Source organism: Zootermopsis nevadensis, unplaced genomic scaffold (genome assembly GCF_977971745.1).
Source record: "Zootermopsis nevadensis isolate Lab colony 2312 unplaced genomic scaffold, Znev_1.0 Znev_ptg000050l, whole genome shotgun sequence".
NCBI classification, from domain to species: domain Eukaryota; kingdom Metazoa; phylum Arthropoda; class Insecta; order Blattodea; family Termopsidae; genus Zootermopsis; species Zootermopsis nevadensis.
This window is the reverse complement of record NW_028259182.1, coordinates 4,539,165-4,565,616: the sequence shown is the minus strand read 5'-3', so window position 1 is coordinate 4,565,616 and position 26,452 is coordinate 4,539,165. Positions and strand designations below refer to the sequence as shown.

General features: G+C 37.6%; 3 protein-coding genes and 1 long non-coding RNA gene across 10 annotated transcripts in view; 1 reads left to right on the top strand and 3 right to left on the bottom strand.

Moving 5' to 3' along the window:
- Window positions 1-317: 317 nt before the first annotated feature.
- On the bottom strand, window positions 318-9,729 carry LOC110828159 (uncharacterized). Of its 7 annotated transcripts, none has more exons than XM_022060598.2 (5): window positions 9,379-9,729; window positions 7,255-7,695; window positions 6,086-6,657; window positions 4,265-4,727; window positions 318-3,654 (listed from the first exon to the last, which is right to left on the bottom strand). In XM_022060598.2, the coding sequence occupies exons 3-5, from the start codon at window positions 6,652-6,654 to the stop codon at window positions 3,094-3,096; spliced, it is 1,593 nt and encodes a 530-aa protein (XP_021916290.1). In that variant the 5' UTR covers window positions 6,655-6,657; window positions 7,255-7,695; window positions 9,379-9,729; the 3' UTR covers window positions 318-3,093. The 7 variants fall into 7 exon arrangements, with proteins under 7 accessions (XP_021916290.1, XP_021916291.1, XP_021916288.1 ...); XM_022060599.2 differs by lacking the exon at window positions 9,379-9,729 and adding an exon at window positions 7,865-8,002; XM_022060596.2 differs by lacking the exon at window positions 7,255-7,695 and having other exon boundaries at window positions 9,379-9,721.
- An 870-nt stretch (window positions 9,730-10,599) lies between these two features.
- On the bottom strand, window positions 10,600-15,491 carry LOC110828175 (endonuclease V). The gene is made up of 5 exons (XM_022060635.2): window positions 15,181-15,491; window positions 14,113-14,264; window positions 13,564-13,710; window positions 12,859-13,016; window positions 10,600-10,887 (listed from the first exon to the last, which is right to left on the bottom strand). Exons 1-5 carry the CDS (start codon window positions 15,261-15,263, stop codon window positions 10,717-10,719), a joined length of 711 nt encoding a protein of 236 aa, XP_021916327.1. The 5' UTR covers window positions 15,264-15,491; the 3' UTR covers window positions 10,600-10,716.
- A 60-nt stretch (window positions 15,492-15,551) lies between these two features.
- Window positions 15,552-16,821, top strand: LOC110828176 (uncharacterized). Its single transcript, XR_002542573.2, has 2 exons — window positions 15,552-15,693; window positions 16,421-16,821. It is a non-coding gene; the product is annotated as an uncharacterized LOC110828176 (long non-coding RNA).
- A 271-nt stretch (window positions 16,822-17,092) lies between these two features.
- Ziz (dedicator of cytokinesis protein Ziz) overlaps window positions 17,093-26,452 on the bottom strand; it is a 34,675-nt gene continuing 25,315 nt past the window's right edge. Inside the window, exons 31-36 of the mRNA XM_022060593.2 lie at window positions 25,831-26,093; window positions 24,927-25,073; window positions 24,407-24,617; window positions 24,017-24,189; window positions 23,384-23,502; window positions 17,093-22,722 (exon numbers count right to left, since the gene is read on the bottom strand). Coding sequence (XP_021916285.1) covers window positions 22,488-22,722; window positions 23,384-23,502; window positions 24,017-24,189; window positions 24,407-24,617; window positions 24,927-25,073; window positions 25,831-26,093 — 1,148 coding nt within the window. The 3' untranslated portion in view covers window positions 17,093-22,487. The remainder of the gene's footprint in view (window positions 22,723-23,383; window positions 23,503-24,016; window positions 24,190-24,406; window positions 24,618-24,926; window positions 25,074-25,830; window positions 26,094-26,452) is intronic.

The following is a 26,452-nucleotide window of genomic DNA, read 5'->3' as shown; positions in this document are numbered from 1 at the left end:
GGAGCTCAACCGTTAAGAGCCATACCATAACTTATTATCAGAAAAGAAGAAAACCAAACAGACTTCCATTCTATCGTTTTTAAAGCAGTAAAAATTTTCTTTTTCTTAAACATTATACAATTTTCAATACGTAAATTTCATAAAATAAAACATTGTTCAAGTACTTTGTGTTGATTACTGAACATCTTGGAACAGATCCTAATGTATTTACATATGTTCCTATTATATTTATGCTTCAATTTAAACCGGAAATATCAGGAACCTAACCCTGGCGTAAACCGAGTCCTACCTGTATATAACATACAACAGGTTTTGAATTGTTTGAAGATTTTTACTCATATATTGTGTTGTGTATTTACATGTACATCATAAACATGGCCAGTTTTATTCCTTCTACTTACTATGACGATGTAAGGACAGCGATTAATAACACTGTAACAATGTATATGGGCAAATTTGCAGTGATTTGGGGATATTGTGGGTATGACGATTTAAATATACAGCAGAGATGTGAGGTAGTAAAGCAGCATGTGCATGACTTGTTTGATGAAATGGTAGAAAAGGAACAAGAACTTACTTATAACAAAGATAGAACAGCATCTGAAACAGATATCAGAATTGAGCAAGGATCTGAACATGGAGAATCCTGTAACTGGTTGTGAAAATCTGCCATTGTGCAATGTTGAAAGGACTCTGCGATACAACTTAGACGAATATTGCCAAATCAAAGAGTCGCGTGCATGCAGATTAGCAGATCTGCAAAGGAAGGAAAAACTGGTTTGTGATGCTCTGGGTATTGAGCCACTGACAGGCTTTACAAATCAGTTCCCCACTGAGCAACGACTCGATGATTTGGAAGTACACATCAAGGAGAGAAATGATGAACAGCAACGGTTGATGCAAGCGTATCAAGAATCAAAGTCGGCAATCATTGCAATTACGGAAATTATGCAATGGCAAAATTATTAGTAATGGTAATGGGTTGTTTGAGATTGAAGCAGTGGGGGTCATTTTTGTGTAGTATCCCAGCACTTGCCTGGGGAAACCATGAGAAACGCAAGGCAGGACAGCTGGTATCGAGACTGATCGTCAAAGCAGGTACCCATAAACACAAAGTAGGTAACAGAGCCTTTTCACTATAACTTAGGATGCGTTTACTTCAACAGATTTTAGCGAAAGGCAAACTACATAATGGGAACACTAGCCCATCACACAGCCTTTACGAGCTAATACGATATAACGGCAAAATCATCGCAAGGAACCTCGTTGGGCCTACAACTCGGATGTAGGGGAGCTAAAAACACCAGATTAAGAGCTAGCACTGTATGACGACTCTTGTAGCAGCTCGCGCAAAATCATTACTTCTAATCAGTTTTCTGGAGAAATTTTGGCAGACTTGAGCAATGGTAATGGGACTTGAGGGAAGCCATTTGTCCGAAACATCACTGCTGTGCTCTTTGCCAAGTCAGACGTCTAAATGCCGAGACCAGTTCAGATTTTGGAGTGCCAGTAGTGGTTCGAAAATACACTGTATTTTGGGGTCCCGTGGGGGTACAGACCTATTTTTCTGTGGGGGATTTGTATATTATCTTATATGAGACTGAATTACAGCACTCTTGCCTACAGAAATGAATTTAGTGACACTTAATAATACTTTGTATAGCATTAAATGAGATGTGAGCAAAATATGAATGACTGGCCAGTAGATGACTGTTTGCATTACAAGGGGCTATAAAGACATTCGAAATAAATTATAAAATGTTAATTGTATTTAATTTTGCGGTCAGTGAATTTTACTAGAAAACGCATAATAAAATGCAACAGTTAACACAAAAGTGAAATAAATACAGGCCATAGAACATAAGTAAAATAAAACTAACCTCTAATTTTATCTCAACTAATAGGTGTTGGCACTTGGAAATAATATTTAACTCTCAAAGAGTGTAGAGAAATAAAATTAAAGGAGAATGTTACGATTTACTAATCAACAAACGTTGATTTATGCACAGCCGCAACACCCATTCATGTACTCTTCCAATAAATTAAGACATCTGAAACAATGAATACATGGATAAGATGCTCACAAGCTACAAGACACACCAAATCTGTCTGATTAATTTTCAAGACTACGCAGAAAATTTAATCGCGTAGTCTGCTCATTTCGAGTAACACAATTTAGCAGAATACTTTAATTATCACGCAGTCATTTAATTGGTTCTTTAATACTCTGATTTACCACTTTCCAGCGCAAATGTTTCAAAATTGATATACATTATTAGTTACTTAATATTATTCTTAACGTTAAAATAAGCTTGACACAAAATAAATAGGAAACAGATTTGTTTTCAGGTTCAATTGAATGGTTCTCTGAACTGCGAAATTCAGAAAGTAATTGAATTAAAAAATGTGAACTTGTATTTAAAGCCTCCATTTATACACTAAATAAACCTACATACAAATCTCTTTTATATTTATTTGTGCCAAGCTTATTTTAACGTTAAGAATAATATTAAGTAACTAATAACACACATCAATTTTTCATACAGTTATTCTGAAAAAGTGGTAAACCAGAGTATTAAAGGACTACGTAAAATGATTTCAGTAACTCATATTAAGGGCTGAATATCTACCTCATGACACTCAACAAAATCTTCTTCCAGATACTTTTAACAAAATAACAATTTAAACATGGCTGACAACCGTACCGATTATAATAATACGTAAGGGATTAATACAACCCTGGCCACGCATCTAAATCTCTTCAAGTTTTGCCTGCAGGTTTCTGTACTTGATAAGATGAAAAATGCTAAAATATAAAGACCAATCTATTCTCAGTAGTAAACGATTTGGGGGGTAATCTTTTATTATTTCAGTAACTTCTCATGTCCTTTCACTTGGGATGCTTTTCAGCAAGATTCATAAAGTGAACACACAAAACGTTAGCAGTTACGTTCACTTCGTACTCAGAAATAAGTAGAAGGTATATAAACATATTCTTATCTGTTCCAGATCAAATCTGTGTAATTTCTTTTTGCCCACCACTCCGTCCATCTCGGGAGTCTCGATTATCCCGCACGCGCCGCTTCTAGCAATTTATTGAAGTAGCCTGCACCCATATATTCCACCCGTCTTCCACATGTTTCTACGATGGACTTTCAGATTCGAGTTCAGCGCTGACAACGCCTTTAAATTTGCCTCTTTCTCATTATTACAGACGTTTTCAACAACAAGAAAATTTAAATCATGAGCATACTGTGAAATATAAGAAAATGATGTTCCAGTAACATTTTTCATACAGTATATGTCAAGGTAGTGCAGAGAAGAACAGTGTTTCACGATCGTCTCGATACCCTTGTCCGTGATGCCTTCAATAAGAGCAAGGGAGAGCAAATGAATCTGTGAACAATGTAACGCGATAATTGCTGCGCAATCATCGTTGATACAGGTGCATCCCGCAAGACTCAAATACACTAAAATTCCCAAGTTCCTATTTTGGAACAAGGACAGTAATGTAGTAGAACACAAATGATTCGCTTTGTGTAGTCGCAGAGATATTAGATTTGGCAGAGTACCAACAGCAGTCAGACCAACGCAGAAAAGGTACGTCGCCTTATGAATATGAAGAGACCTCAGGTTGACACAGAGCGAAAGATCCTGTAAACAAAAGAAAATGTTTCAGTGCAAATTTAGACGATTAAGCACAAACCAATTGATCATGAAGGTAAACGATTATTTTGCTGGTGCCAAGGTATACAAAGAAGTATTGAGCTCTAAACTTTCAGGAAATAAAAAAAAATTATGATGTCCTTACAAATCGGGTTTATTGATTCAAAGAAGAAAATTATACAAATGCGATTCAAGAATTTAGACATCAACTTACGGCCAAAGCAATAGATTTACTAAATTACAGGATCTAAAGCATCAATCACATTTTAATCGACTTTTTAGGCTCATACCCTCTTACGATGGCACTGGCTATTTCATAACAGGTGCGTGCATATAGTCTCCTTTTCTTGGGACGCTAATGAAATGTCAACATCAGTTACATGTTCAGTAAGAACGTGCCAAGCTTCATTGCGAAGAACAGAGCCACCTTAAAAAAAAATGAATGAAGCCTACTACTGTAAACTTCTGTTCATAATCATTCTGTGCGCCTCAAAATGACAGGTCCCCGGTCTGAGGCAAGGAAGCTCTAAAATTCTATACGCAACTATCGAGTTTGTATTTTTGGTGCCTTTGTTAAGTTACCTAATTATTTACATACCTTGAACACATCATCTGTCAATTTAGAGGCATCAAACTGGAGGTGCGTGAGAGTTTTCCAGCGTTGCCGGAACAAAGTCTGGTACGCATTCTCCCACTCTTCCTTCCGACCACAGCAACATTCTCCGCTGAGCCAAAGTCGAGCGAGACTGCAACACTTTGTGGCGATATTCTTGATGTGCTTCGGTTTCAGAAAGTGGTTGAGGCTTAAATGGAGGCAAGTGAGGTTGGGCAGCAAGAGGCCAAGGTCATGAAAAAACTTGTCACTGCGAATACATAACTCGTTTAGTTTGAGGGTTCTTATTTTTGGACAACACTTGATCAGCCTATTCAAATATCTCGCTCGCAATAATGGCCAATCCCAAGAGTTCACAACTTCTGAGTTAGTACATCGCTTTATAGCCACTGATTGAACATGTTGATTAGTTCTACATAACTGACACAATAATTCATCCACGTCGTCCCTAAAAGAAGCCAACACAAAGTATTTATTAAAATCAAGATCTCTTGTTCATGTTTCAGTTTTACAGGTCAGAAGAACAAAAGAATAAACAAATAAAAACTATGTAAAAATAATGTTTACATACGAGGCGCGTCCACAAAGTAAGTTTCCCACTCGTCCCACAGCTAGCAAACCTTATATTGCGCGAAGCGACTGTGCGTACGTGATAGAGCAATGACGTAGCATGGCGCATGCACTAACGGCACTTCCCGCGTTCTCACAGTAGCATCGTTGCAGCTGTTGAAGATGGAGGTTCTTATTCCAGCTCCCGCCGACTGTGAAGTGCGGTCAGTGATAACGCTAGGCCGCACACGGCTCGACGGACAGCAAGTCTCCTGCAGGAGTTCAGCTGGGAGGTGTTTAATCATTCACCCTACAGCCCGGACCTCGCTCCCAGTGATTTCCATCTTTTCCTACACCTCAAGAAATTCCTGTCCGGTCAGCGTCAGCGTTTTGAGAATGACAGAGAGGCAGAGATGGTTGTCACACAGTGGTTCCAATCCCAGGCGGCAGACTTCTACGACACAGGTATTAAAAGTTGGTCCCACGGTATGACAAATGTCTCAATTCCGGTGGCGAATATGTTGATAAATATCTGGACACTTGCTGTATCTGTTGCAATAAATATTTCCATGAAATTGTGTTTTGTTTCTGTAAACGGCCCCAGGGAAACTTACTTTGAGGACGCGCCTCGTACATGTGTGTGTGAATTACATAAAGTACTAAACACAATTTCTTTACACATACCGTCATAATTTTGTGTGTCTTGTTACAGTTGCTACCGTGGTATCGAAATATTTCATGTAGTCACCATTTTGTTATTTTACACTTTCCTAAAAATACCTTGAAGAAAATTGCATAATTCTAAGAAAAGTAGCACTGCACAAAACCTGAATACTTATCTATAGTTTTAAAAAAAATGAGTCTAGAATCGAAAAGGCTCCAAGTGTTGACGTCGAATAATCAGGACTCTACTGTAATTTTAGATGTTTTATCAAGTCTGAAGAGTTAGGTGTAAAATGTAAGACTTGAGGTTCTCACAGCGGTGAGTATGAAGATATCCGTCTTCTGGGTTATTGAGCTGTGTAGTCTGGTCGATGTTAACCATTGGTCCACTCCCATACCTGCTCCCATTGGCTCGGGGCAGGCTACACCTTTCACCTCCCGGCCTATAAATCCAGCTCCTCACACCCTATTGGCATATTCATCGCCCTGATGACGGAGGCAGTATGACCTCTGAAACGTTGGTTAACATCGACCAGACTACACAGCGCAATAACCCAGAAGACGGATATCTAGGTGTAAAATGTTTGTACCTACCTACATGAGATGATCAACTCAGACAGAAGAGGGGATTTTGTAAGTAGACATTTGGCTTTCTCTGTGGATATTCCATCCCCATTAAAACAGAGTTTTCGCCACAGGACAGAACTGTGAGCAACAGTGTACCAATGTTTACAAACCGGCGCAACTGCAGTGCTCAACTCCCGCACATCAAAGTAAGAGAAGATCATAGTTAGCATTTCATTTGGAAGTCTCATAATAGTCGGTTCACTTATAAAACGTCCCGTATTTTTTGATAATGTTTGTAGTTCTTGGCTAAAGGTATTAACATTGATTTGAGGCCAGCCTTTAAAATTCTTGCTTTCAGTATAACCTGTTCCGCGTATTGACGAGACATTCTCTTCATGTGAAATATATATAGATTCATCATGTTTCCCACAGTTATTGAAATAAAAAATTGGTCGATTTCGCAAATGGTAGCAAACGTTTTCCTGTGGTAAACTGCTGCTGGCCGTGGTATCATCACAATCAGTTTTCTCAGACAGCTCAGAATCCATCCTAGCTTCTTCAGGTCCAACTTTATTTTGATTTTTTGTCCGTTTCATTTTCTGAAAATAAATTATCATTCATTATCCACATCACACTAAATCGGTACACAATCGGTCAATTCAGTAAAACTTTATACATCAGAGATTAATTTTCTTTTGAACACTCTAGTTTAGTACCTAAACTTACTTGTGTAATTTATACAAGCAAATACTAAATATCAGTGCTCACATTATAGTGATGTCTGAACAATAAATAAAGTTTGTATAAACTGACACAATTGTTTTCAAAATCAATTAATTATAACAAGTTTCTATTTCCTCACTTCTAATGAGTTTGATCAGCTATAAAATGAGATCTATGAAGTATAATGCACATGAATTATACGATGGCATTTAGCTCAACAGGAAAGTCCTAAAATCATAAACAGAGCCAAATTTATCGGCTCTAACTCATACTTTGAATGACCTTTTAACGAGCATTTTAGGCATGCACTGTCTGTAGATAATATTGTTCTTCAGCTTGAAATATATTCACCAACAGCTTTATTTCTTGTAGGTGCATTTTCTTTGAATATGTTCAAGTACCAATATATGGTCTATGTTGTACAGCTGGTCAATTTGCTTAAAATGTTTTGGCATAATTTGGTTGTCACTTACATGAATATGAGAAACTAACTCAAACTGATATCATTAGTAAGCATATAATACTGTGTGGTCACTTTATTCCCACCAGTAACTTTATACGTAAAAACACTATAATTTCATCCAAAGTTACAGGTTTGAAAAAATTCTCCTTGAGTGTTGAATAGAAACTGGTATGAAATATGATTTTATAGAACTGTAACACGTTTTCCACCAACTATTAACCAGTGATCACAGCAGCTCATCACTTTCACCACTGCAATTATTATCACTATATATTTTCTATTTCACTTTCAGGAAATGTCTCAGGAACTTGTATCTTGATCACTGTCTTCAGCAAAATCTTCAGTTTTGGCACTGACGTCACCAATATCACTGTGTTCGTCTTCAGGACGTGACATAATCAGCTCAAAGAATTCTATAATGTTCCTTGCTTTGAATTGTCTTCTGAACATTCTGTTTGGAAAAAATAAATTTGAGGTTATGTCAGGCGTGACCCACTATATAGTGGTTAAAAATGGTACTATCGCTTGCTTGCACTCTCAATCACATAACATATCCACAGTTTTAGATTGTGAATACCTATTGCTTGAATTAATTTGAAACGAAATATCTCAGAACTTACCTTAAAATAAGATATACCAACCCAACCGTAGACACAGGCTAACCTAAGTATACGTCCTCGTACACGTATAACTTACAGAGTTGTAACATTATTGCGCAGAAGGTTAGAGAGGGCAGCACCATAAGGACACATGGCAGAGGGAGTTCAAAGTTCTAAATGAAACCACTGTGCTTGTAGCATGACGATTAATAAAATCTAGGTGGTTTCAATTATTGATGCCACTGTGCCTCAAAGAGTTAAGTGATATGACTATGGCCGCGTTTTGAGGGGAAACCAAACAAACAATGAATACCGTTGAAAAGCCCCATCACATGTTGATTAAATACTCTCGCTTTACCAGCCGCGTCAGGTGGCTGAATGGTGAATGAATCATACCTTCTGCCAACGTTTCGAGAGTCATCTCTGCTCTCATCCTCAGGGCTGCTGCGTAACAAATCTGGTTTTTGTAGCGCGCTCGACGATGTTACGCAGCAGCCCTGAGGATGACAGCAGAGATGGCTCTCGAAACGTTGGCAGAAGATATGTGAAGAGAGATTTATACTTCCATCTTGTTTTCATCATCATGGAAAAATGCATTGTGTGCCCCAAATACTTTCCCTGTATAGGAAACCACTCACCGACACAGTATAAATGATTTATAAAAACTAATATTTATGTTTACAATTTTTCAGCATCTGTGGGATAGCAATAGTGGGATGGAGTAAAAATCGAATGTAGCCTACGAAGTATTTCCACGTTTGACTCTAGATGGATTAGGGAACAGGAAGGTACATCAGCGAATTAACCTGTGCTTTAAGAATGGCTGTAACGATCAATGCTTTAACCTCTGCACTGGTTGAAGATCAGTCTCAAGCTCCGGCAGCTTTAAACCCAGGGACAGAGTCACTACCACCCACTTTGATAGGAATCTGGATATTGAAGAGAATTTTATGAATTTATTATCGCAGTCTCTATAACCAGTTTGCATTATTTTCATAAATGCGTTTGATGCAACGTTATTGAACACGTAACTGGCTACGCGATTTAACAGTAAATGCCACGTAAGTTAGTCTTTACGTTATTAAATGCAATTATATAGATTTGTTTCGGTTGCTACAATAATGGAACTGTTTACTTCTAAAATTTGCACATAAATTCAGTGATTATTCTTAAAATAATTTCTTCTCGGACTACCAGCAGTTTCAGGTGGTTCAAAGGCGAGAAAAGCCAATTTATCGAGGTCCATCTTCGTCCTCTGGGTACTTATCGAAACTTTAGTGTCTGCCCCTTTCAACCACCTCATACGTCTGTTGTTCTTAGTCGTCGTAAAATCTTCAGATCATATATAAATTCATATAAAAATAAACAAATAATAGACTGAAGGAATTAAAGCAGAAGGTAAAAATATAAACAAACATTTTCAATGCGCAAGAACTGGGTTAATTAAATGTTAAGTTAATGCTTACGGGATTCCTAAAAAAAATCAGCAAGTCTACTTAATTTTTTAAAGTGTTGAATATACACGTTTCTCTTACCTTGTTTACTTTTAAAATGTTTTTACAATATACATTTTGGTCTAACTTCACGACTCTCACTGCTATCATTCATACCCATTAACCTGTCCCTGTCAAGTCTAGAAGAATACTGCACAAAGAAAACTTATGAGCATTAATTTCCACAGATGTGCATTTCGGCTGGCGAACACAGCGACTCTCTCTCTCTCTCTCACACACAAATACTGGCAACAATAAACAGTTGAATTACTCATTCAACAGAAAAATTTATCTCCTTGCAAAAAAACTGTAAACAGGGTAATGGTCAATATTTTTGTTAAAATAACACAGAGGGTTCAATTTAAAACGCAATTCTACTACCACCATATCTGTACCTCACGCACAAAACAACTAAACCAACTGCAACACTGAATTTTTAAGAGCCGTATCCTGTTATTACAGCTGATGCACTGGTTGAAATCGGTATGGCCTAAGGTCAAATGTTTCGTCGCACACTTCTTGTACTCTGAAATTTTGTTAAAACTTGGGTTGTGGGTACAGTGGATGCATAGTCTAAAACGTACGTTGTCGTGCTTACTGGTCATAGTAAAAATATATCAGGTTTTAAATGGAGCCGGTTTTTATCGTACGATTAAATATATGCAACGTGTTTTTTACGAGAACCTCAAATCCTACAAAAAAAAATTTTTTACATGCTAATCGGGCGACCAAATACCTTTAAGAAAATATTCCGAGATGCTTATACAATCAGTGAAGGAAAAACCATTCTGGAGCTAATCAAGAGAAGATTATCAGAAAAGCTATTTGTCGCAAAGTTATGGGTGGAAGTGCCTGAGCAGGATAATTCAAATAAGAAAAAGCCCAGACCAGCCTATGCTCACCCATTATATCAGTAAGGTCTATGTACCTATTATAAAACAGAGCCTTTGTAACAGTCAGAAATGGAGGCATCTAGAGCAGTGGTATTCAACCTGGGGTACGCGAAGACATCTTAGGGGGTACGTGAAATTTAAAAAAAATATATTATTTTATGATAAACACTGAATAATCAGTAATGCAATTTATTTAATTTATTTTAGATGTGGATTATATACTATGTATAACTTGAATTAAACACCAACAACTTTGGGGGTACAAAGTTGAAGAGAAATTATATCTGGGGGTACGCGAACAAAAAATGTTGAATACCACTGATCTAGATAACCAGAAAACTGAATAAATGATTATATTCCATGGGGCAAATAAAAATAACCAAACTTTTTAACTTTATTGATGTTCTATCAGAACATTAACAAATTTTAAAAAATTACATTATAAAGTAACAGCCAGAAATTCATTGTATTACACATCATTCCTCTTTCAGTAATTTTTACGTATAAATTCCCTGGAACGTATATCTGCTTGTCTCACTGGTTCTGGAATTCTGTACTTGCTGCAATGACACACAAGCCACGCTGCTGTATGAAGGCTGATCTTGTGCCCTACGGAGACATACATTGGCTTCTTGGACGAATCAGACGTTTTCACAGCCTGGAATGCAAATCATAAGGTTGCTGTTGCTCGAGCTTCCTACACAAAAAGTTTTTTAAAGATTCACGAACCTCCACGCCTAAGTACTGTATATTGTGAATCGGAAAGTAGGGAAAATGAAACGAGAATAATAAGTAGGATTTCAGGTTTTCACGGCGGTGAGTTTGAAGGAGGCCGTCTTCTGAGTTGTTGTGCCGCGTAGTCTGGTAGAAGTTTACCGACGTTTCAGAGGTGCTCGCCGCCTCATAGCCATGATGACGGAGGAAGTAAGAGAAACAGGAATATTCAATTTTTACCTACCTCACAAACAGGTCACTGAATATGAAGGATGTCATACATAAACAAAGCTCCACCAGATCACAGCATCTCAAAGTCTAACGCTATCACTTTCCTCATCCGTCATTTTGTTATCACCGTTTATTGGGTACTCAAAAGTATGATTCTGACGTCATGCAGAGTAACATAGCCTCCAAATCAAATTTCATCCAAATCCATCCAGTTTTTCTCATGTTGAATCGACTGGACAGGCAGATGGATAGACACAACTAGCCCATAATGCAGATAATACATAATAGATTGACGGAAACAAGTAGGACTGGAGGATGACACTTGAAACCTAAGTTCAGAAGTAACCTTATAACTGTATATGACGTGGTTTTATAAACCAGCAAATTCAACTAACTCCACAGAGGAGGGTCTTTCTTCATAAGATGACAGTATGCTCAGTTAGTCGAGAAATCCTGTATTCACAAGAGTCTGGCCACAAGGCCCCATCTATGCCTGTATCTTCTGAGTGGTCATTTTCCTTCAGGCTTCCCAACCAAATTTTGTAAAAATTTCTTATTGTCCATACTGTCCTGCTCGTCTCATTTTCCTTGATTTGATCAACCAAACACTGACAAAATAGAGGTTTCATTACGCAGTTTTCTCCAGCCTCCTGTAATGTAACAAACACTCCCACACGGAAGGTAAAATTATAGTTTCTTATTTTTTTAACCTTTAGTGTAAGGGAACTGGGATTTAAAACCTCTTATTATGGCACTACCAGCTAAGACTTTAAAACCACGATGAATGGTTTAACGGCGAGAGGTGTGCTTGACCGTACACAAGCCATGCATTATATAAAAAAAGTTTAAGCATCTATCATTAAGTATGCAGTAACAAGAGATTGTTTTCTGAAGGTTTACAATTTCACCAAAAATGGCATGGTATTTCATCACATGGCGTTCCTAGAGACTGGCATTGAAAGGGTTCAATTGTGCTGATTTCACAGATGTTGTGTACCGCACACGGAAAAACCGTGCAAAGTACTTTGTGTGGGTCTGACAGGTCGGTTGAATAGATCTGATGGATGACTGACCGTCACCTGGTGGAGTAATTGCCGCTAGACAGAAAGCCAGATCAAGACATATATTACACACAAAAAATAGTTAGCCGCTTATGGCATCAGCAGTGGCCGACTTCTAACCGAACAGAGTACCGTCATCAAGATTAAGCTCTGTTACAGATCAGAGAGCGTCTTGTGATGCTCTTGCTGCTGTACATACACTGATCAGAAAGGGAGTAACCTTCCGGGAACTTCTAACGGTTACACTTCTGGTGACAGATAAGTGTCTAGAATACTCTATTGTCTTTCGTTAAACGTGCCCTCTGGCACTGGCCGCATTCCTGGACTCTGACTGATGTTTTACCACTTGTTTGGAAATAGTAGACGTATGTAGTAAGAGTCTCAACACTGTCTCCGTTTCCTTCAAAATGACTTATTTATGGAAGGCGATAACAGCATCGAGAGTGAATAACATCGGTGAAAGCTGAGTTATAACCTTGGGCACAAGTTTCCACTACCATATACATGAATATAATAATAAATATTCTTAAATCAAGTACAAATTCTAATTATTATCAATTGTAGTATGAAATTAATAACACATGATACTCAAATACAACACAGATTTGAAAAATCCAACTTACCAGTCCCAGAGTCTTCCCTGATATTGTGTTTAGTGAAAAATGATCACCACGTTCACGTAAAAGAGAGATCTTATGTTTGTGATCTTCATCCCGCAAAATGCCATCCATGACGAGGAGAGACTTTGCGACACCTACAGTAGGTACATTACAGAGCACACCTGGAAAAAAAACCCGTCTTAATTTTTATGAGAATTATAAAATGACGTTAAGTTTTTGTAGACGTCCACGTCTGTATTTATATATGTCACTTCTACAGTACTAACCCATTTACTTCAATGGCCATTATCAAAAGGTTAATCTAAGATTTGAACCAAATATCACAGAATTTCTCAGACAATGGGGCATGCATGTGATTATACAGATTTTCAACGAAGGTAAAGTTGTTTCTGCGCTAAATAAGGAATTATACCATGAAGATGTACAGGAAAGTGGGAGTACAGTTCCATGTATTCTTAACCTAAATCCCAAGATGAAGGTGAGTCAGATATTCAATACAACGTACAACAGCACAGCAACACTCTTAGATTTTATTCCGTGAAGAACAGCATTTATAAACCAACAAATGTCAGTAAGTATTTACATAAAACAGTAATGTTTTAAGGTCAAACCTTTGCAAACTCAAATATATATGAATGAACTTTCAACTAGAACATATAGTTTTCATGACCCTTAACTTCGACATTTTAATACAGCTCATAAACTCACCAATATGTGAAGCAAGACCAAAACCACGCGGATGTAAAATTCCGTTGCCATCCACCAGAACGCACTCTGGTACAAGACTTGGATTAGTGTAACATAACCTTGAGAATGCTTCAATTAGGGCTGGGGCTTCTCGAAAAGCGAGGAATCCTGCAAGAATAAAAGAAACACAAACGCACAACACTGTAACTTTTAGAAGAAGGAGGTTTCGCCTTCTAAGCATCTTCGTCTAAACCGCCTTTCGGTATTGGCCAACGAAGCTCAGGGTTATGTAGGATTTGAGGTTTTCGTGGCAGTGAGTCTAAAGATTTCTGGGTTGGGTGATCGCCCTAATAATGGAGGCAGCAAGGACCTATGAAACATCAGTAAACTTCTACTAGACCACACGTCACAACAACCCAGAAGACAGCCATCTCCAAAGCTCAGAGTTATTTAGCATGCATTGACACAATATATGATGGGGGTTAGTGACATTGTGACATGATTTTAAACTGATACGTTTTCATATAAAATAGTCATGGAGTTTACATATGGCTAGTGATATGGGCATACCTGGTTCGTACGGTGCGGTTAATGGCACCATTTTTACGTCTTCATACACGACATTAAAGTCAGGGTATTCACAAATTACTAGCGCTGCACAAGCAACATTCTCATCTCCTTTGATGAATGACAAATCCACACCACCGACTCTCGATATGCATCTGTACAATATTATAGATATTCCAAGTAAACAATTACTATATACATTAATTTCTTAAAATTACAGTAAAGGCTTCACGACCATTTTGAATTTTTGCCAGTTTGTAAGTCTGAGTTAGTTTCATCAGCTTCTGTAGTTTGAACAAAAGGTAATGAAATAAACTACAATGGTCTCCACACAACATGAAAAATTATTAAACAGAATTCCTTTTATTCACACCACAGCTTTCTTTTATCTTACTTTTCCTGTTACAAAAAATTAGAGACAATACAATCCTCCAAAACTATAATGACCACCATGACCATATGGAATCACACACCAAACAACAATAATGGACAGAGAATCTTATTGCAGTCAGTTGAATTATAACATATGACTTGATAAAGAGAAATTATGCAGAATTGTCAATGTTTAAATACATCTGCTAGCAAGTAATAACATAAATCTCACTACAAAACACGTCAATAACACTTCTAGTATTATATCTTCACACACAATAATTTGTTTTTATGAATCCCGGATTGTCACATGCTTATGATGGCACCATACTGAACATCATTTATATGACAATCAAGCTCACATAGAAAGGATTCTGAAAACTTGTATTAAACTGGAAACTAAAATTTCAATATTATATACTGTCCATTCATTTGACCTCAAAATAGTTGGCCTGTGTCATCTGCTAGCTGCTATTTAAATCTGAAATCCATGCAAATCATGGCAGCGACAGGGCCCTCAAAGCTTCATATTCACCAGACACTTCTTCTCTACGTCCAATACAAATTATTAAGCAAAACTCATTTCTGACCTGAAAACCAAGGGCTACTTCGATCAAAACATTTAAAACCCACAACCATTTTATTTCTTTTACGTAAATTAGCGTCCTAATAGAGATCATATTTTTTTATTTTCCTTACCGTTTATGTTGCCAATCATATGTGTCGGAGCATATGACTTGGGATTTCAACTGTTCTTGTTCATCTATCCAGTTTCGGTTCATGTTTTCATCGTCAGCTAATTAATCAACACAATTCCAAAAATGTTATTATTTATACGTGTTCATTATCTCTATGTTGGCATGTGTCATTATCAACACAGACACTATTAAAGATAACGAACTTGTCATAGATAACCTAGTCTGTTACAAGAAAGATTTATACCACAGCTCACAAAAGAGACATATCACTACAGATTTATATTTAAGTGCTTAATATAGAACACTTGCTTGCACCCATTGTGCCTGAGTGTGACAATGTATCACTAGAGGGCAGGTCATGTAAGGTCACATGTTTGTTTGTGTGTGCAATTCAATTTTTTATATTACACATTTTCGTTACAAGTTTTCCTTTCACTTTTTTGCCGAATGAACCTTCCATATAGACGTATTTACGTCAAAACAGCACAGTTTATTACTGTATGGTTCTTCAAAGGTTGGCTTGATACACATATGTGTTTTACAGTTTTTAAAACCACACTTTTTACTATAATAAAAATTCACTTGTTATTAAAGTTTGCCTGTCAAGGCAAAAAACAAATTCTACTTTTCTGTACTAGGAAGACTTTCCCTATCCAATTATACAACTTTATAGAATATATCCTAGCTTTTAAAACTGAAAAAGCCTTACTATTTGATTTTTGAATTTAAATTCAGTTGATATTATTGGCTGAAGTCATGCCCTCCTAATTATTTAGCCTCACTCTGCAGAGGCAATCCCTAATCAATGGCTGAACTACTACAGATGCTTCCTTCAATGTTGCTTAATGTGAATTATCTACTAATACTAATTCAAACCACAGATGTCAAAGGACTTTCAAATTGACATCTCTAGTTCTTAGAAAGTCACTGGCCTTTCACATATCTCTTACATCCTTCTCTGGCAAAATTTAATCTGTCACTGAGATTTTGGGTTCTCACAGCATCAAATATGAAGAAGGCTGTCTTCTGGGTTGTTGCACCATATAGTCTAGTAAATGTTTACTGATGAGTCCCTGATGATGGAGGCATCAATCACCTCTGAAACGATGGCAAACTTATACCACATTAAGTGGTGTAATGACCCAGAAGACAGTCACCTTCACGTTACATTAAATCATCACAACTTCGAGCAATGACAAGCTTTGAAACTGCTAAACCTTTCACAACTTTGTTCTTTTCAGCTTCATTATGTAATGCCAACATGAAACGGTGAGCTATTTTACAGGATTGAGAAGATAACTAAACTTTATCATGACAATATGTATCATATAACTGGAAGAAAGAACTTGTAAGCACCTTATTTTGTTGAGCCACGTAATTTAATACAGTATATACAAACAGTAACAAATTATGTAAAAATGTTTTCAGATATATGAATAGTATTTAATAAAATGCAAACAGTGTCCTTAAACATCAGAAATGAGTCCTGTGAAATTAACAGAATTGATCTCACTGATTGGTAATTTTAATTCTACCTTATACACATTTACAATACAATGCAATATTTCATATGTATTAATATCTAAATCATATAAAAGTGTTGCATGTTAATCCACTAGCAATAAAAACATTGAAAAAATACTGTACTGAAATATGTGGTAGAGTCAAAATTTTTAATTTTTCCAACAGTCCCTGAATGCAAGGATATGTATGGAAGGCAAATGCAGACATGGTTTGGAAAGTTAGGTTATTTTCAGACCTCTATGCACAAAGATGTTCCAATCTGAAGTTCAGATGAATATTAACAGATAAAGACTAGGTGTAGCACAGAACGAGGAAGCCATGGCCCACGTTCGATAGTTTATACATGAGAACTGTAGGCACATGACTGTTGAAGTTGTAGAAACTGTGTGTAACAGAGTATACACTTTATTAAACGAAATCTTACAAAGTTAGAAAACAACCTATCATTGGTGAGGACATAAAGAACAACAGTTAAAAGTAATCCAGGCATTCTGAAAACCGATGAAACATGGTGCTATATTTTTTTATCCATCCAAACATCAAACCTTACTGGAAGCCTCCCTGATCACCTAGGATGCCATTTTGTTCACACTGCTCAAAGGGAACGAAAGTTTCACCTTGGGAATCTTGCATTGGGGGGGGGGGGGGGGGGGGTACAGGATGAAAGATGAAGTGGTGGAAAATGAGGTTACAGGTCCAAAATAACTCGCCACAATAAAAGGTAAGCTCAGAAAGGTTTTGACTGTACCGTAATTTCTAAACGAAAGAGGTATGTACGTTCACACTTGCTGTGAATATGTAAACCATAAAAAAGGACAAACACTTGACATTTTGTACTAGTCTTTTGTGCTCAAATATACTTTGTTAAACCAATATCATTGTGCCAATACTGATTCTTTCCACACTTACTTGTAAATGCCGATGATTCCGAGACACGCAACAAATGGCAAGAATCACATAAAAATTCTGGACTTCTTACAAGAAATAACAAAAACAATAACAATAAGATTAAATCACAAAATTATACAGAACTTTGCCAAGAATTCTAATTTAATCAAGTACAATTTCTTAAAAATATGAACCGTTATGTCAGTTCAACCCATCTGCTTACATTTTAGCTGTATAATAATTCTTGTGAATTATCATTAGAGTTGCTGACCTTCCCTCAAGACAATTCTTTGAGCTACAGCTCATATAAACACCTGCGGTCTAAAGATTCCACTGCATTCTATCTTTTTTCTGTCAGTAACATCATACAGTGTAAGCATGTGGTTATAACTAATATGTCAGAGTCCTGCAAATCTCTCAGTTGTGCAATTTAAGCAAGTGTATAGGAATTCTGTACCTGTCATGATAGGAAAAGTTGGTGGGTTAAAAACTCATCCATACGTTTAAAAAAAATAAAAAAAATCTTAACGTGTCATCTGGGTTTTGATGCTGCGTAGTAGTCTCGTAAGTTGTTAGCAACATTTCAGAAGAACATATCACCTTCAATTTCAGGGTGTCACAACTCAGAAGACCACAATGCACATTTTCACCAACCAGAAAACCCCAAATCCCACATAAATTTCATGTTTACACTGACTTCAACTTTGCAGGAAGTCATCCTGGTTGCAGACAGCAGTTGTCTTAGATGGTTCTGTGTGCATGTGTACATAGTAAGTTATGAATCAAGTTAGTAGCCCTGTTTTAGAATGTAATATTGCATCAATATTTTCAAAGAAAGCAGTGAAACTAATCATACAAAGTATAGGTCGCGCGAGAAGTGCTTGCGCATGCGCAAAGGACTGATTTTGGTCGAACGAGATGGACTCGTCCGAAGCACGCGTTAGAGGGGTGTCGGCTTCAGTTGGTTTATAGCTCTAGCTGTGTTTAGATCGGTGCGTCACCGCAGCTGAGGCTGTGCGACCCACACTACTACCGAACTCCCCTCTCTCGGCTTACACATTGTGCATTTAGGTGCCACGACTACTCGCGCGACCCTTACTGAATAACAGTTGTGTATATGCAACCATATGACATAAAAACAGGAATTGAAAAGTGTAACCTTCACTGCAAGAGCAACTTCAGTAATCCAGTACAAAAAAATAAGCTGGTTGGGCCTATATTTATTATTGCTATGGCAGTGTTAGAGCCATTCATTACAAACTTAATTTTCTTTCCTTCAGAATATTGTAGGAATCAACAAGTAGATATATCTGAAAATGATCATGCAGTAAAAGACAAACTATTTAATACCAATAAAAGCTTATGTAAATTAAATTAAGGTAAAATAAACAAAATTCAGATCTGTACGAGATCCATAAATTCGAGAATACTGATCCTTGTAATCAATTTGTCTTCCGTGCGATAATACATCAGCAGAAGTAAAACTGATTATAATGGAAGACCATGTTCTAAATTACTGTATTAGGAATAATGATAACGAAATGCTGAAAATATACGTAATGTCAAGTAAGCACCGTATATATATATATATATATATATATATATATATATATATATATATATATATATATACACACATATATACACTGAATGGTCCCAAAATGAGTACACTCTTTCTAAGGACGTATTGTAGGTAACATCTAGAATCCGTATGTGCCTTGAAATTTTCTCAAGAACCTCTTCATAAATGTCAGAGTTGACAAAGTGAGCGCAAGAGTTTGGATATACATATTTGTATTGAGTACAATGACTTGCTTTTCTAGAAAATAACATCAGAAAAAATAGCACAGCAGTGTAGTGTTATGGAGTGGCGTGTATCTAACACGCACAAATTTCTAAATGTAGATCAGTGACCACAAGAGATGGGTAGTTCCCACTGTGCTGTTCCAAATGAGTGAACTGACCTGCTGGGTGATCAACTACGTATCTGCAGTTGATACAAAACAGAATTGCTGTAATTTATGTATAATGTTCCATAAATCACACATGCCAGTTCGTGGCTTGAGCATGACGGAGTCCCTTCACACTTCAGTCACCAGGATTCTGACGTATGTAGATAGACATGGAGGAACCACGGCACGGCCAGCATGTTCACCTGACGTAAATCTGTCCGTGTTCTTCACGTGGAGACATTGCATGACTAGTATATGCCAGAGATGTAGAGATGCCCTCTGGCAATGAATGCAAGATCCAGTACACATCATCCATGGAACACCAATAAGTATCAAGTTGGTTTAATTTGTTTCACTTCTAAAGTCTGTCAGATGGGGCAAACTTTGCAGCCACACATCTCTACAACAAAGTTTATTTCGACTGCAAAGGACTTTTGGACTTCAGAAGTTACCTACAGTACATTCTCAGCAGAAATGTACTCGCTGTTGGAACATTCTATATGTGCAAGTGTGCATAAATTCTCTAAGCCAAACTTTTTTTCACATAAAAATCTGTAGTAATGGGACTCATCTGGACTAAATGAGTAGCTATTAAATGGCAGCAACATAGCTAAGAGGTGAAAATACATCTATGCGGCAATTATCAGGTTCACACTTCAACCACTTCCAAATCTGGCCAAGGTAAAGCTTCTAGCAAGACCTAGCAAAAGCGTGACTCAAATTCTGGAGGCAAGCTAAGGAGAAGCAGTATGCCATCTACGCTTAAGACGGAAGCCTACACGATTCCAGATCAGTCAGACTTGTAGTAAAAGTTTGTTAGCTATTTTAAATGCTTAATTTTGACTAGAAGATTAGTAACATAACGTTCAAGCATACTTAAGCCTTAGATACATACATAACAAGCTTATAATTGTAATTAACTATTGTAAGAATATGTGATATATGTGCCAAGATTTCAAGGGTGAAGAAGTTCATAAGAAAATTAAATATAGGTGAGATTTGAGGTTCTCACAGCAGCAACTTTGAAGATGATTGCCTTCTGGGGCATGCACCATAACAGTCTCATAGGAGTTTATCAACAATTCAGCAATACTTTATGATGAGAAAGGGGGAAAGCACGTCTGGAATGTTGGTAAACTTCTACCATACTACACAGCGGTATATAACCCAGAGGACAGTCTTCTTCATCGTCACAAGAAATGCTGAGCGCTTAAAAAAATGTTAAAGAATCACCAATTATTCATGACGATTGAATATAAATTATAGATACATAAAAATTGCATTATAACTGATTGATTTTGACATGCTCTCCTGAAACCTGTTCAGCATTTTCATATGCAGTTGTACGTAAACTACAGAAGTGCGTGCACTAGGACCCAAAAACTTCAATTACCATAGGAGAGCATCTCGATTCCCTTATGATTATAAAATGCATTCTTCTACACTGAAGAACAAAAGTTAATATGAGATCTTTATAATACACAAATAATAGCATAGGCTAAAATAAACATCTTTATGGGCTATATCTGGCCTGCAAAAAAGTAGTTTTCCCACCCCTGGTATAAACTCTCACATTTCTTCTCCATACGCGTAGAAATATATGCAGGACGAGGCGTTCCTTTAAGTACACAGAGTGGAAAGTCTGAGAGAAATGTTGACTATACACGGTAAAAACAAAAACTTAAAACGTAATATGAAATCCAGTTTTATGTATTATTTGCTCAGATTCACACGTTACTACTCTAGCCAACCAAACAGCCATCAGCTTTAAACTGTAAGTAGAACTGTGTGCAAAAATATAAGGGGCATGGCGTGAGAACACACAAATGCTATTGACTACAGCCCCCCCCCCCCCCAAAAAAAAAACAGAGTTACGTAATCCAGACACCAATGCCACCAACACTTTACAGAGGACCGAATGGAAGAGGAGAATTGAGGAGGCCATGGACCGAATACGGACAGGAGAGCCATAGAAGAAGAAGAAGAAGTAAGTGAATTAGACAGTGATGAAGACGAAAAGATTGTCATGGTTGAGAAATCATCAGATAGTGAGGAACGTGAAACAGATATTGAGAGGAGCAATTTGCTGCAGAGTGACTGTAAGTGGGAAAAACTTGACAATTCATATGTCACAAATTTCTTACTGACAGGCCATTTAAATACTGCCACAGTGTCAGCTTAGCGGATATTTAAATACTGGCCTGGAGGGTTAGGATGATAGAAAATTTGATACCACTGCGCCTGAAGTGTCAGTGGAAACAGTGCTGCAGGAAATGCTGTCGGGAACAAGTTTCTTACTGAATAACAACACTCAGATGAGCATTCAGCGAAAACTTTCAAAACATGAAACGGCGAAACATGTCAGTGTCACTATTACCTGAGAAAACACCATTCTAGTGTAAAATGGGATTCACTATGAAGACTAAAATATTTAGTTACACTGAACTGTTCAGTATTTAGTGTTACCTCAGACACCTTAATTAGAATCAATTAATAATTAATTCATATTAAAAGTCAAATGGAATGTCTATACAGTTTAGGAACATTTCAAATGATAAGTAATATTGCCTGCAACAGAAACGCTTAGTTATCCAGGTCAACCGATAAGCTGATATACAATTTTATGTATTTGTTTCACTGCTTGTGCTAGGCCATACCAGATATTTTCAAACTTACACCAAAAGCCATACTCCTGGTAGACAATACAAAAAACTATTATATATTCACACTCTCCCACAGGTCAAGGTTCCACGTATAAACATCACATTGTAACTTGGGACTTCCTGATGCAAGTCTGTGAAAATCAGCACAGAAAAAACAACGGAAGTACCACACCCTTGAGTTTATCACATTAAAATTCTGACTAATAACCAATTGCACAATCCAAACGATCGACATTACGACAAACTTGCCAAACGTGGAACGAACACTCACGTGGATGTAACTATGCGGAGCTCGAGTTACCTGATGCACCGCTGATCACGCTGAACAGTGCCTGACTGTTCCTCTTGAAACAGCCCATCTCTTCATCTGGCCAAAGCGATTCTCCAAACAAAGAAGACAGACTGTGACAAAGTTTCTGAAAATTTTGTCGTAGCACTTCTTGGTATTCATGCTGATCTGACGTAATCAGTTTGCTATTTATCTGCAGGGCCGTGTAGCAAATCTTGACAAACTCTCTAAAACAGTATAAAATGGATGACATGGAATCATAAAATTACATGATAAAAAAGATGTAAGTGAAGTTCACAAGAAATGAGAAAGGATGTCCTTATCACTGGTCAATGTACATATTAAAATCTGTCTCCACTGGTATCGTCACAGTAGTGGTCAAATGTATAAAAAACAGTTACAACACGGACGTGAAACGTAATTACAGTTTGTAAGACTTGAGGTTCTCACAGCGGTGAGTATGAAGATATCCGTCTTCTGGGTTATTGCGCTGTGTAGTCTGGTCGATGTTAACCAACGTTTCAGAGGTCATACTGCCTCCGTCATCAGGGCGATCGCCCTGATGACGGAGGCAGTATGACCTCTGAAACGTTGGTTAACATCGACCAGACTACACAGCGCAACAACCCAGAAGACGGATATCTTCGTAATTACAGTTACTACGAGGGTTACTTCAAAAGTCATGGCAACTAATTTTATGGGGGCAAACACGTTATATCGAAGAAATTTCAAAGTATACATATGAAAGGGCGCGATATACTCCGATTGGCGTAGTCAGATCAGGTAGGTGTGAATGGGTGTAGAAATAGTAGGCAAGAAAGAAGGCACATTGCAGAATTACTTTTTTTTTCCATTCTTTAATCCTTGAAAAATTTAATTGTGATTTACCTGAACACATCCTTCAGATCTTCAACTTTTTCTTCAGGATACTGAGAGACCTGGTTTGGGTCAAGGAACACTGACGCATACGTGAGCGGGCCAGCATTCACTTGGACGCACACACCTCCCTACAGAGCAAAGATGCATAACAAGAATGAACCGTGGTCATCTCGGATGAGACATCTTGTAGTCTCGTAGCTGATTAAGAACATTTTGGAGGAAACTACTGCCTCCACCCTGAAGAAATGTTTGTAACCACGTAGCATCGTAACCCAGAAGACCACAGTGAGAACCTAAAATTTCATATCAATGGCGCTTAACAAGCGAACCACAGTCATTCAGTACATGGCGTAGTCACTATTATGACTGATCTACTTTCTTCATTCATATGCATATAAAAATACATTAATTCCTTGATACATAAGTTCATACAACAAACTTACACATTTTATTTCAAACTTTTAGAGAAAAAATTGGAGTAAGACCTATACACGGCATAGCCCATTCTAATTTGCAGAACACTGAAAATACATGCACCCTTTCTCGGCATACATTACTATTACTTGTACCGTAGAATGTACGGACGATAGGGTATGAGAATTCAAGAAACCAGCTTCTGTGAGTGTTGATTTCAGCACCGACCTGAAGCCTTAACTGCAGTTTCTTGGCATCAGTTGGCTTCATGAAGACAACTTCCTCCAACTCAGTGACTCTCATCTGCATCTCATCCAAAGCAACTTCAATTGGACTCAGCTCATGCACTCGCTGCTTTACCACACAGATTCTTTTCTTCACGTACGGGAATGAGTAATGAGCTGCAAAGTTAAGCAAGTTCTGTTCAGAATTCAGCGCGACTGGCATACTCTCCTCATACACAGAAGTAGTGCACGACAAACTCATCATGCATTCCTGATTTAAATAAAGACACGCACTTACATCTTGCGTGCATTCACGCAAAAGAGGCAGAGTAATCTTTCTTGTTGAATAAATGTGGTTACTGTTGAAAAGAGGTTAAAAAAAATTCTAAATTACTTGTCAGAATAGTTCTCCTCTTCCACTGATCTTCGGGGTTACCGCGAGCTTTCCCATCCTTTGTAAATGGAGTTTCAAACATGAAACAACTGATGTCATGACTCTGTTCAAATTCCGTCTGGCGTTCTTCCAGTTCAAGCTTCTCAAAGTAAGGAGTTACGTGCGTAACTTGGATGTAAGCATACTTTGCATCCAGTTCACTTGGATTAATCTGTAAGCAGTAGACGCATCTTTAATTGTTACTGACATTCCTGACTCCAAGGAGGTGGGAAGTGAACATGATTTGCATTAATATTACACAATTATTATAGTCATATATTAACATACATCATCCCAATTACAGGAGGTTTCGCGTAAATTTTACGATTCATTTTGTACCTTACGTATCACATTATGCTATTTTCCCGGTCCTTACTTAACATCTGCGAATGGCATCTGATGCCATATTCTGTCAATGACTCTGTAAGTATGCAAGCGATGATACAGGATACAAGATACATAAAAGTAAATCGGCACTTACTGGGACAGAATCCATGATGATTTTCACAACATCATGACTGAACTTGTCACAGTATAAATGGTACAATCGTTCAGAGATTTCTGACAAAGATGTCACTTTGGGTTCTTTGTACACGTATTCCACTCCGCTGTCCTCTTCAAAATATGCCTACAAAATAAACACGTATCATATGGCAATGCACAGTTAAGGACTCTGCATCACATTTTCAGTTAGTTAGCAATATAACTGAGTGGCCTTTGTACTTAAATCATGTATGGATGTCTCATGTGAAGCTTTCCTTATAAAATGTCTTGGCCTGTGCTGTTGATCATGCATGCTCGTGTACATTTTTAGTGTGGGACAGGTCACATTACTTTCATGTAATAATTTTTGGTGTTTAGAAGTGTTTTCTTTCAAAACACATTTTCTTTCTTTAAAGTGTAATGACAAATTTGGGTGTGCATCTTATTTGGGAGTATGTAGTATTTGGATAAATACAGTATTTATTATTCATGTTTTGTTTGTAGTGTTCTGTCTGACGACAGGTCCATATATTATGAACAGGATCCTTCCAACCTCTTCAGGTTGTCAGGGACCTGCTCATACATATATACATTCTTGGCAGAGATGATCAGAAGTGCTTTGCCATTGCCTTCTTCTGTGTGTGAGTGGAGTAATTGTTGGGATGCCACGGAGAAACCGGGGAAGCCCCCGGAGGAAAACTCCGTGATGCCTTGACCACGGCCTTGCCCAACACAAGTTATAAATTTGAGCACCACCGGGAATTGAACCCAGGACCCCAGGCTTACAAGGCTAGTGTTCTGACCGCTAGACCACCGTGGCAAACCATTATTCATGTATGTATACAAAATTTCTAACCGATATTTTTACGAGTTCCACACAGCGTTTCTAACGTTAGACGTACCTGTCCGAAGAACGCCACTCTGTAGTATCGCCCTAAGAGTCTCTTTCCTGTATGCGACACTTCCACGACCTTATTGTAAGCTTGTGCCAAGGACTGATAACACTGAGCAAGAGCTTCATAATTACGTTTCTGCTCGTGTATTGGTATGATCAATCGGTACAGTTCACCCAGCAGCTCGTATCGTTCGGCCTTCTCTATATATTCAGCACATTTTTCTAATTGTTCCAACAATATATATTCTGTATACTGGATGTCCTGGACCCCTATAAGAACAAATTTATTAACATCTCAACTATCTGCAAGTTCGTATCATACATAAAATGCTGAAGCACATGAATACTTGAAAGTGTGCGTTGCACACCCGTTATTCATAAATCTGAATTGACGTTAAATCCCGAAATGGGTAATGGAGCAAAGAAGAAATCAAAAGTTCAGTTGATAACCGGTTTTTAGTATCCAACAGTTCCTGTTTCACAATTTCCATAGCCACTTTTGCTCAGAATCCTTATAAATACATCAGAATTTATGTATGGAAACAAGCTGACAGTCCTTATTCATATTCCACACAACAACCATAACAGACATGCTTCTAATAAACAACGCTATGCAAAAGACAATGTTG

What these genes read in the sequence shown, in the direction of transcription:
- LOC110828159 (XM_022060596.2), bottom strand. Translation starts at nt 9,447, where the DNA reads ATGATAGCAGTGAGAGTCGTGAAGTTAGACCAAAATGTATATTGTAAA. An exon ending in ACATTTTAAAAGTAAACAAG is followed by an intron (nt 6,658 to 9,378) that starts GTAAGAGAAACG and finishes ATTTATTTTCAG; the next exon opens with AAAATGAAACGGACAAAAAA. An exon ending in GAGTTGATCATCTCATGTAG is followed by an intron (nt 4,728 to 6,085) that starts GTAGGTACAAAC and finishes GGCTTCTTTTAG; the next exon opens with GGACGACGTGGATGAATTAT.
- LOC110828175 (XM_022060635.2), bottom strand. Translation starts at nt 15,263, where the DNA reads ATGAACCGAAACTGGATAGATGAACAAGAACAGTTGAAATCCCAAGTC. An exon ending in TATGATTGGCAACATAAACG is followed by an intron (nt 14,265 to 15,180) that starts GTAAGGAAAATA and finishes AATATTGTACAG; the next exon opens with ATGCATATCGAGAGTCGGTG. An exon ending in CAGGGAAGACTCTGGGACTG is followed by an intron (nt 10,888 to 12,858) that starts GTAAGTTGGATT and finishes TTTGCATTCCAG; the next exon opens with GCTGTGAAAACGTCTGATTC.